Source organism: Styela clava, chromosome 5 (assembly GCF_964204865.1).
Source record: "Styela clava chromosome 5, kaStyClav1.hap1.2, whole genome shotgun sequence".
In the NCBI taxonomy this organism is placed as follows: Eukaryota; Metazoa; Chordata; class Ascidiacea; order Stolidobranchia; family Styelidae; genus Styela; species Styela clava.
Genome location: NC_135254.1, coordinates 15,017,885 through 15,029,595, shown reverse-complemented (window position 1 = coordinate 15,029,595; position 11,711 = coordinate 15,017,885). Strand labels below are relative to the sequence as shown.

The 11,711-nt window shown below is 35.2% G+C and overlaps 2 protein-coding genes across 2 annotated transcripts; both read right to left on the bottom strand.

Annotated features, from left to right (window-relative positions):
- Positions 1-204: 204 nt before the first annotated feature.
- LOC120344838 (uncharacterized) lies at positions 205-1,090 on the bottom strand. The gene is made up of 2 exons (XM_039414153.2): positions 846-1,090; positions 205-632 (listed from the first exon to the last, which is right to left on the bottom strand). Exons 1-2 carry the CDS (start codon positions 1,049-1,051, stop codon positions 377-379), a joined length of 462 nt encoding a protein of 153 aa, XP_039270087.2. The 5' UTR covers positions 1,052-1,090; the 3' UTR covers positions 205-376.
- Positions 1,091-7,872: 6,782 nt separating this feature from the next.
- LOC120345004 (uncharacterized) lies at positions 7,873-10,774 on the bottom strand. The gene is made up of 4 exons (XM_039414365.2): positions 10,605-10,774; positions 9,059-9,221; positions 8,583-8,840; positions 7,873-8,195 (listed from the first exon to the last, which is right to left on the bottom strand). The coding sequence occupies exons 1-4, from the start codon at positions 10,654-10,656 to the stop codon at positions 7,946-7,948; spliced, it is 723 nt and encodes a 240-aa protein (XP_039270299.2). The 5' UTR covers positions 10,657-10,774; the 3' UTR covers positions 7,873-7,945.
- Positions 10,775-11,711: the final 937 nt, after the last annotated feature.

Genomic DNA, 11,711 nt, shown 5'->3' with positions numbered 1-11,711 from the left:
AAAGAGATACAGCCCGCGATTGCTTGATGGGCCATTTCCTACTCTATTCCTCACTTTTGTCTCAAACATGTTTTAAATTATACCCTGTAAATGGAACAATCCCTGGAGCGAATTCCATTTTCGCATTTCCATGAATGCCTAAACCCAGTCCAAGCACTCTGAAAAGAAGATCAACATTCAACTCAACGACAATACGATGGAATGAATATTCTTTTATGTTTTGGTTGCAAATAATCTAAGCTGGACGAAGAATAATGAAATTTTTTTAAAAGAAAAGAACAAACTAAATAAATGAAAGAACATTTTGTTCAAATAAATGAAAATGCATGTTATATTGTTCTGTTAAATCTTTCAACAATCGTCGCTTTTAACGACATCAGCAAGTTCGGCGATTTCGGCGTTTTCTATATCTACGTCTCCTTCTACGAGGCTTCTTTATGTTAATGTCAAATGTTTTAGGTATGAAACAACCGCAGCCGGCATATACGGTTTCTTTTACTGTCTCGTTGTTTTTCATCACTTTGACTTGATAGGGAATTGGCCCGCTGATGACGCTGTTGTCCTCTTCAAGAGTTGCCACATTAATGCATCCCCGGCAAAGACATCGGCGAGTAACTAACTGTTTAGGAATTCTGAAATAAACCATGAAAATAAATGAATAGAAACAAAAACCCAAGTCTGTGTGAAAATTCGACCTGACGCTGCGTTGAAAGACGATGTTTGACAAATGAAAACCAGGCCCCCTGACTTTTATTGCCATTGGAATATTTAGCATCACATTTAAAGTCTGATCAAAGAAAATATTATATTTTATCGAATTTCATTGTTTTCAATAATTCACAAACCTGTTCGCATCAAAAGTAATGTATCTCTCATACGGCGACGTACTACGAAGGCCCCATGGTAGAGATGTATTTTTGTAATGTTCCTTAGTAAATTTGCACTTCTTTCTTCTATTTGATTGCCGCTGTTCTCTTGATATTTGCGCACCGCCGGTATCCGAAACGTCCACTGTCTCTAAATTCTTAATAAATTTATTGTTCGAAAGCATCTTCTCTGACCATTTGATGTAGGGATTTGAAAGCACAAGTTCGCACTGTCTTCTGTAAAGAGATGACAGATAAAGTGCAATTGGAACAAAATTTGCTACCTTTTGAATCGAACATTTGTGATTTTATACGTTTGTACATGGTACAAACTAGCAGGTGTTACATCATAATTTTTGTTTTAGTACTCAACATCGGCACTACTGTAATGAGCCTAATTTTGTATATTAGTTCTGTGTCATAATTCATACGACGGCGTCTGACAGCGGCATTGTTTGACAAATGTTTTATGCCCAGAAAAGTGGTGAGCAAAAAACTCGTTCCCGTGATGTCACCTAACTAAATCGGGGTTGAACGCAGATATTATACCACTGAATTTAAAGTATCCGTGCAATAACAGTTATTAAACGTTCATGATAATAGACTATTTATGCTCTCTTATAATAAATTAATACCTTCGGTCAGCTCTCTTGAAGGCTTGGCATTCGGAATGAGATTCGACCCCTTTTCGTTTGATCATCTTTCTTCCATTTGGTTTCACTTTTAGCGATGAGCAAATGGCAGCGATCGCAAGTATGATAAAAACCATACGCATTATTATAATTTTCATGAAAACTTCCAAATATATAAAAATTCTTTTCGACAATGTTTACGGATTCTGGCAGTTTATATATAATGTTGATATGTAGACTTCGGCGGATGTATATATACGTTATCAGCAATAAGAATTCGTTTATTACGTTCATGAGAAAATTTCCAAATAATTTAGTGATTGTTCATGAATAAACCCCCAAAAATCAAGGAATTTTGTTTTCCTTTATGCCAGTATGTTTACCCGTCCGATTCTACCTTCGGCGTATTTTTGTGGTTGCGTTGCGTCTATTGTTTCTGGAGCATCCACGGTCACCAATGGTCAAAAAATCACCAACATGGGAATATGACCAGTTAGGAAGGTCATATTATTTCAGTGTTATGATTTTTAATTTTGAAAAGCCACATGAATTTCTTTCGATAATGATAGAAAATACATACCTATATGTACTTTCACGTTTTTATGTTATTTGAATCGAAAACCGATTTGAATTTTCTGGAGTCATGAATATTCAGAATCAAACTTTCGAGCTCAGATTTGTCGATTGAATATTTCAGATCTTTGAACGTTTGAAGCCGAAAACGTTTCTTAAGACAACTTAAATACCAGCCCAGTTTCGATTTACGTTAGAATTCGAGCGTCGCTAAAGTTAGCAATTTTTATTTTCACCTATTGTGAAACTTGCTTTTGATTGTCATTGCTCAACTGTTTAATATCAACGGGTAGTTTTGATACCGCACAACGTAACTGGCTTGTCAAATTGTCGTTCGTCAGCTTACTCCTATATGCTTCGACTTCATAATTTTCAATTTCGAAAAGAAAGATTCGCACAAATATGTTGTTTCGATTGCCACCGCAACACGCATTGCCATTTGTTTCAGGATGGGAAACTTATCTTTATCGATATACTCACTGTAGAATTCAAGTTTCCTATTTCTTTGAAACAAGTGTTTCAGTTCCGTACTTCCGTATTTTAGTTGCATATATTCTGTGACCTCGTCTACCCGAATGTCAAATGGACACATTAAAATTTCAAAGAGACTGTCGAATTTTTGTAAGTAAGTGAATCTCTCTTTAAATGCTTTCAACAACTTCTGTAACATCATATTCTGTGGCGCTCAACAACGCTCTTCTTATGGCGGAGCCACGTGAAATTAAAGCCTCAAAGATTTGATATCATACCAGGAAATTTTTATGTTAAATATGTTTATACATCTGTATTTTAATAAAAACTTCAAGTGGGCCGCACTAAAGAGAAGATGAGATTCCCACTTCATTTCTGTGTAATTTCCAGAATAAGAATTTCCATTCAGAAATAAATCAATAAATCAACCTTTCATATCAATATATATTTATGATATATATACAGAGGCTTGTTTGGAATGAAATGCCTAGAATGACAAAGCACACTCTTCAAGGTCAATACCATATTTATAATACGAGACATCAAATAAACATTTATTTACATGAATGAATTACATAAGATAAAAATTTGTGGCTGCTTACTAAAATGCCATAGACAAGAAAATGTTAAAAATAAATCAAAGCTGATTTGATAAACTGCGTCAGGTATTGTTGTTTTGGGTTGTGGGCAGAAGTTTTCATGTCCATTAAAATAATTTTAGGGCTTAAACGATCCTTCAAATAAGAGGCCTGCTTTTAGTTGAATTGAGCTATCAGAACAGGTTAGTTGGAAAAACTCGATCCGTAGTTTTCTTCTAGTTTCCTGCTTTGGGACCGACCCATCACCGTGAATTCTGCAGTAACCACCAATTACACATCCGCTAGTGTTTAAAAGCACATGTATGCTAATTCTTATATAGTCTTTATATACCGTCAATACAACAAAAGAACTGGTTACAGAATCAGAAAAAAAACATATAAATTATAAAATCTAGATAATTCGAGACAAAAATAGCTATATCACTGGAAAATAAGTTACAGCAAAAGGTCCGGCACAGAGATCGACTATATCTTGACCTCGGTTCGTTATGTTTACTGCAATTCCTAATAATGCAACGATATTATATGAAGATATTGGTATGTATATAAAACGCAGCAGCGTTTGCAAAATGCACTGTCCATTAGAACCAGCATACGGTTAAAAATAAGTACACAGAATGTATAATTGCCTATGCCCTAATAATGCAAAATTACGCGCCGAGTTCTCAGTACCACGTCATCAACGAGACATACTAATTTGATTGACTTTTGAAAATTCGAGTTTCGCAAATCAAGTCCACTTTATGCAAACGGTAAACGTCAAGAATCTTGAAAAATTATATAGAATCAAATTTGCCACAAAAATATTTGCGTGATAACCCACTTTTAAAAATCAATTGGTGTAGCACAGTTTCCGATTGTTTTCGTCAGCTTGACGTGTTATTTAAGCCGTAATAATCTTTATTCCGGTGTTTATTATCCCTAAATAAGAAATTTTCCTCGACATATGTTTCGTGCCGCGAAGACGATGATAAATACATTTTTCGTTCTCGCGTAGAACCATGGTACCTATGAGGAAAACAAGTTTTTATTAAATAATCCTAAGCGATGGGATGCTGAAAATTAGGCTTGCACGTAATTTACGGATTTACGTAATTACGTAATTATTTTGAGTTACGGAAGGGAAGTTACGAATTACGTAAAGTCGTAATTATTGCATTGAAACGAGCTTTCTTCAAAGCAGTCAATTTCGTCGATTGCGAAAAATGAAAGCTCAACAAGTAGAAGTTAGAGTTCCGGTATTCGCAGCCGTTTTTCTCTCTTTTACCTTTCTTGCTACGTAGGTGAAGGAGGGCATGACGCGTTGCCATTCACTAACCTATTATCAACTTCTCTGACATGGCCAGTGTAAATTATTAACGTAGTTAAGGGGGAAGAACTGAGTAGGGCCGTTTGACGCCAACACACCTGGTTTTAACTTCTCCCGTAACTTAACCGTAGATAAGGGATAGAATTGCGTTGAGACCGATTGACGCCACACCTGGTTTCAACTTCTCTCGCATCTTATCTAGCTTGGCCATGGCCAATGTACATAATAACCGTAGATAGGGGGAAGAATTGTGTTAAGACCGATGGACGCTAACACGCCCGGTTTCAACTTCTTCGGGTGAAATGACTAATGAACGCAGGAGATCAATCTTTCAAACATGGTCTATCAAACATTTGTATCCATTTTACTTTTATTTATTATTTACTTGTTCCAGTTTTCCGTTACTTATGGTATATATGTTCCGTTTCTATTTTATTCTATTTTATAGTCACGCGTTTAAATAGTGGGAATTCCCCACCAAGTGTGGATTAGCAATGCTTAACCATTCTTTATTGTTAATATCAACACTTGATATATGAACATGGAATATCATACTGTTTTTGGCTGTTTTATTTTAGACTTGGGGTATAAACAGGAAAATATCCATAACCTTTCAACACGACGATCTTGTGAAATTTAACGAAGAGCTTTCGCGACGAATTAGAACCAAATAAGCGAAAAGAGCGATTGATCACTCGCGCCAATACCTCGCCGTGATAATTAATGTCGCGCTTATCAAATAGCAACATGACGACAAAAGAGAGATTGCGTAATGAACCAACACAACTTCGTCTTCTCGGCATCGGTAAAGCGATTGAGACGGCAGAGAAACAGCAAAACGACGGATTCCTCGCGGACCGCAAATAATTTAACTGCTATCATATAGAATCAAATATGAGCCAGTGTGTTTATTCTGTGCGAGATCCATTTTCTATTACAAAATCTTGATGTTCTGTTAACGGTTTTATCGTTATATATCAGTCCGGATGATGTTATATATCAGTCCGCATGATGTTTTTCACAATTCCTCTCAATATTTCGGCCATATATGATTAACTGTCTTACCAAATGCGCCAACTTATTTTGATTTATCGTCGACTTGAATACCACCGGCACTCGACCAAACTTGTGTCAATCTTGGCCGATAGGATCGCCGACTTGAGTTAGCAAATAAATGTCGTGAGTGTAAAATAAATGTCACAAAATGCATTGTTTTGCGATATAACTTTTGTATTTTCGGAGAATGCATATCATATAAGTTCGATATTTAAATTATACTCAAATAAATAATATTTGTTCTAAATTTATCGCAAATAATGTTATAAACATTCAGTCAGCGAGATGATTAAATGTAAAATGAAGCATGGTAATCGGAATATCGTCAATAAGTCGACATCAATAATTATTATTATAAAATGCTTAACAAGGCAGTAATGTCGGATAATGCAGAAGACGCTGCAAAAACAAGTCTTCGTCGCGAGGAAATCGCAAGTATAATCAAACGAGTGAATACGCTCGTCGTTGGTTAATAAATTAGAAACCCGTAATTTTTATTCAGTATTAAGGTGGTTTTAAAAAACTATCGTTTCCATAAATATCCGTATACCAGTGTCGGTAATGATAAAATAAAATTGATCGCATAAAAATGGGACGGTTAATTTGCGAAGGTGATAAAGGAAAACCAAAGCTAACACAAAAGATAAAAATCAGAATAAAATTCATTTGAATTCACTCCTTGATATTTGTCTTTAACATCTGTCGACGGCGTGTAGTACTGCCAAGAATATGAAAACCCAACTTCAATGTCCCATTCGGAAAAGAAGTGGATTCAATTGGTTGTTATGATAGGTTTAAATGCGTGGAAAAATATCGCAATTACGGGGTCATTACGTAATTGATTTTGCCGTAATTACGGAATTGATTTTTGTCAATTACGTGCAAGCCTACTGAAAATAGAATAAAGAAGTGAATCCCCAACTAAAAATTTCTTGATTGAAAAAGCGAAATTATAAAATATTAAAAATCAAACGAAAAAGGCCATGAGTTTTGTTATGGGATAGACGAGAAAGATTAAAAACACTTTCTTAAACTTTGCAAACCTCAAAAAATTCCTTGTGCCTGTGGCACACCTGTAGTGTTCTAAAACTACGGACTTTAAATAAATTTTACTTCGTGGGAATCGCAAACTTGGGAATTTCTCTAACAGTGATTTCTTAAAATTAATCGAGTGGCAGCATTTCGACGGCGCGGAGTAAGGGTTGCAGGGACAGCTCATATTGGTCTAATTTGCAAGAATATGAATCAAAACAAAATGTAATCGGGCAGTTTACAACACATTTTTATGTCCGCGGATTGCTGTGGTATTTTGGAGTAGTGGTGCTTTTATTTTATCGACGCAATCGCAAATTAATTTATCACAATTAAATAAATAAAGCTACCATCTTAAATATGTATATCGGTCATAGATTGAATATTTTATTCAACCATTACATATTGAAAAAGTCGGGTCCTTGAAGGAGTGGCGTAATCTCAACTACTGACTCAGGATCCGTACCGCGGGGATTCCGAGGAGATAAATATGTAATTTTGATTTACTAATAAACTCTACATGTATTTTCCTTGTAGTAAATTAAATTATACTTTCTGGGATTTTATACCAGATCTTTCTAACGACGATAACGAATTCGCATGAGCGCAATATATATCAAAACTAAATATAATCGGGAAGTTGATTGTTACTGATTGATTGAATATTACTTATAGATTTTAATCGGTAAGTATGTTGATAAGTATATGTCTGTCTGTATGTATGTTAGATGCACGCTATATCTCACAAAAGCGAGATTGAATCTGCTCCAGATTTAGCATGTGCATTCATCATATCTCGGACCAGAAGTATATTGATTTTGGGCGCATTATGTCATATAATTAGCGAGTTATTAATTAATTAGTGATGGGATACAAGGTGTCACTATGGAGTAATAGCGCTGTTTTGGGGGATCCCTAACTTTCGATAGATAAGTCTTCGGTCTCTGACCGATATTCTCATTTTATTATCACATTATTATATATTATATCCTTGAATTGGCGTGGTATTTTAGATCAGTAATGAGTTCAATTTGTCGTTAGTCGACGCAACCGCAAGTTACCTTGGACACAAATGGATTAAAATAGAGAGACATTCTGAAAGCCGGCATTTTTAACAAACGCGGGGACCGTTTCAGGAGTCGTTTCATGGAAATTTCCGATTCCATTTTGTGACCTCTCGCGCGACTGCTGTTTAGCAACCTGTTTCAACAATCAACTCAAGGACAATATCCTCGAATGTATATTCTGTATGTTTCCGTGGGAAATTATCTAAACTGGACGCAAATTAATGAAATTTTATTACAAGGAGAGAACAAAATAAAAAAATACATTTCGTTTAAATAAATGAAAATTCATATTATCAAACTATCGTGTAAAATGTTTCAACAAGTATCGCTGTCAACAACATCAACCGGTTCGGCGATTTCGGCGCTTTCTATTTCTAGGTCTCCCTCTAGGACGATTCTTTATGTTGAATGTTTTGGGTATAAAACAGCTGCAACCAACATATACAGTCTCTCGTACTTTCGCTTTGTTTCTCATCACTTCGACTGGAACTTGAACTCGCTGACTAACGACGTTGTTGTCTTCTTCAAGAGTTGCCACATTAATGCATCCCCGGCAAAGACATCGGTGACTAATTATCCGAACAGGAATTCTGAAATAAGCCACGGATAGGAATAAATAAAAACGAAAATCAAATAATTGCATGAAATTAATACTGCAACATGCTATCCGCACCAGTCCGTGTTATATATATATGACTGTCTTCCAGTGATGCAGTTACTTGTCCCGCCAAAGTATGCATAAATGGGTGGGCACTTTTATGATTAATTTTTTTACCATTGCAGTTTGCTGGATTGCGTTATCTCTAAATTTTTAATATTGTATGCAAATACCGAAGCAAGACTTGAGACGTATGATTTGTCGAGAAATAGTCACAGATGGAAATTAGGCCCAACTGACTTTTGGAATCATTAAAATATTTAAAGATACATCTCTAAACGTATCGGGGGAATTTTAATGTTATTAATATTTCACCAACCTATTCGCATCAAAAGTAATGTAACTCTCATACGGTGACGTACTACGCAGTCCCTTTGGTAGAGATGTATTTTTGTAATGCTCCATGGTAAATTTGCATTTCTTTATCTTTTGTGCTCGTCGCTTTTTTCTTGTTATTTGCGCACCGTCGTTATCCGAAACGTCTACTGTCTCTAGATTTTCGATATATTTATCGTCCGAAAGCATCTTCTCTGACCATGCGATGTAGGGATTTGAGAACACAAGTTCGCACTGTCTTCTGTAAAGTAATGACATTGCGACAAAATTGTTAAATTTTGAATAGAACATGTGTGGTTTTATAGGTTTATACATGGTACAAAATAGCAAGTGTTATATCGTGATTTTTGTTTTAGTTAGACATAAATATTAAACTACTGAACACCGAGTGTCTGTACAATAACATTATTGAACTTCACGATAATAGACCATTTATGCTCTTATATTATAAGTTCTTACCTTTCGTTAGTTTTTTTGAAAGTTCGGCATTCGGGATGAGATTCGGCACCTTTTCTTTTGATCTTCTTCCTTCCATTTGGCTTCACTTTCAGTGATGAGCATATGGCGGTGATTGCAAGTATGATAAAAACCATACGCATTATTATGGTCTTCATGAAAACTTCTAAATATACAAAAATTCTTCTCGACAAAGTTTACTGATTCTGGAAGTTTATAATGTTGGTATGTCGACTTCGAGACGTGTATATATACGTTATAACAATAATATAAATTCAATTACATTCATGAAAAAATTTCTAAAATTTTCAAATTATTCAGGGAATATTCGTGAATAATCCCCCAAAAAATCGAAACTTTCATCCTCACTTATGCCAGTATGTTTGACAGCCCGATTCTACCTTCGACGTTTTTTTGTGGTTGCGTACACATATTGTTTCTGGAGCATCCACGGTGACAAATGTTCAAGAAATCACCAGCATGAGAATATGACCAGTAAGGAAGGTCATATTATTTCAGTGTTGTGTTTTTTAGTTTTGTAAATCTACCTGCACTTCTTGCGATAATGATAGAAATCTGTACTTTCGCTCTTTTATGTTATTGGAGTCGAAAACCGATTTAAATTTTGATTCAGAGTCGAACATCCGAGCTTAGATTTGTTGAATTAGGAGTTTCTTATCTTTAAATGTTGAAGCCGAAAACGTTTTTTGAAAGACAATGCTTGTTAAGTTGCAATTGCAATCTGGGCTCGAGACATAATTGAATATTTGGAAATGAAGTTCAGATCCGAAGTCCTACTTGAAATTTTGTCAAGAATCGGAGCGCGAGTTTCAACATGAAGCTGGTATCGTGGTATGATATGTAATTTCATTTATGCTCGAGAGTCGGAAATTGAATTTATTATACAACTGGCATGATCTGTAATTCAATATGACACTGCATACTGGTTACAAACGAGTCGCAAATTGTTTGTCGTATTCCTTCTGTGGATGGCAGATATTGTAGTAACCGGATACAAAAATTGTAGATTGGCAACTTTCTATAATAATGCGAGCCAGAAGTTGGTAGTGAGACGAGTTTCACTATAATAAATTCTCTATCACTCTCATCTACCTTACACACTTTCTAATTTTCAGGCAGGCCTGAACAAAACTGATACAATTATTCCATCCATCCAATGATTCCATGTTCTATAAGACATCACGTAGATGCGAACATTGTTTTGCAGATCGACTGCCAGCTCAAGCACGTTCGCAATCGTTATTTTGTATATATATGAACATTTTTTCCTAGATCTACCGAATGATTTTTGCTGCTGAACATATAAATATTCTGCGTTCTTTCCAAGTTCTTCTTGATCAAAATTTATGACATATTCGTTTTTTTGCCAAATAGTGACTGATTTACACCAGATATAACATTTCAGCCACACAGGAAAATAGGGGTTTTCGCAATGAACTGACAACACCGAAATTTCCAATGGTCAAAATGTGACTTATTTTTTATAAGTTCAAAATAATAGCCTTTTCAACCTAGTGTATTCTTTCACCTTTAAAGTCGATTGGTGCAGTAGTTTCTTTCCGTTTTCGGCGCAGCACCATAGATAGACCAACATTAAGCAGAAATAGTCTGTGTCAACCACGGGAACCGTATCGTGTTTGCTCATCCGGCGTCTGCAATCGTTAACTGCAGTGTCTCCGTTTAATTGGCAGAACTGAATTCTTCTTACAAAAAAAAAAATTCGTTCCTATTTTAATAGTCTATCCTTCGATGACAAAAATTGATGATAGTTAATCGTCTTTATGTTGAACATAACCACGCAATCGAATACAACAGTTCAGTGCATGAAAAAAAGCGAATCATCGGTGGATATACATTTATTTATATGGACCCTTAGTTTGTTTGAACTTTCACAAAACTCTTCAAATTAGCTATGTTTATTTTTGAGAAAATATCAAGTATTTTGCCTTCAATATCAAGTATGCCCTTAATACAGCGATACAATAATTCTTTATACCTTTCAGTCCCTGATGAATTGTTTTTTCAAATATTGAATATATACCAGTGAATAGTCAAAATTAGTCTATTTCCTACTTCTTATTTTCACTTCTATTGTGTCGTTCTGATCTGCGTAACTCTTATTAGCGGACACAAAAAATTAAATTCATAATTATATATTTTAAAGAATCTAAGCAATGACAGAAAGCATTATTTTAACGAGACATCGACTTATTTTGTTTTGTATTTTTGTTTCCTGATTCTCAATTGTTATCAAACATAAATCGCAATGAGACTTGGTATCAAGTTCCCTGCACACTACAAACATCCATGAAATAAATATCATCTGTTTTCACCACCTGAACTTCCATTTTGGTTATGTATCAAACCTACTGTCAACAATCTAGCTTCTAGATAAACACACTGTTATTTGTAGATCTATAAAAGCAGATGATACTGACCAAATATTTAAACCTTGATTGCCTCTCCAAAGGCAAACAGAGGTTCGTACGAAGACATGGCTTACTACTTAACACTTGACCAATTTTTTGCAAATAATTCCTGGATGCTGGAATAATTAGTCGTAGTGCTGAGAACAAATTTCCGGTTGATATACCGAATTGGGCGGAGTTGTTGATATTTCAGATACCGTATAATC

Bases quoted from the DNA above. Each gene is read 5' to 3' on its own strand.
- LOC120344838 (XM_039414153.2), bottom strand. From the start codon at position 1,051: ATGCTTTCGAACAATAAATTTATTAAGAATTTAGAGACAGTGGACGTT. The intron at 633-845 runs GTTTGTGAATTA...GGTTTATTTCAG, and splicing joins ATTACTTTTGATGCGAACAG to AATTCCTAAACAGTTAGTTA.
- LOC120345004 (XM_039414365.2), bottom strand. From the start codon at position 10,656: ATGGTGCTGCGCCGAAAACGGAAAGAAACTACTGCACCAATCGACTTT. The intron at 8,841-9,058 runs GTAAGAACTTAT...ATTACTTTACAG, and splicing joins TTCAAAAAAACTAACGAAAG to AAGACAGTGCGAACTTGTGT. The intron at 8,196-8,582 runs GTTGGTGAAATA...GGCTTATTTCAG, and splicing joins ATTACTTTTGATGCGAATAG to AATTCCTGTTCGGATAATTA.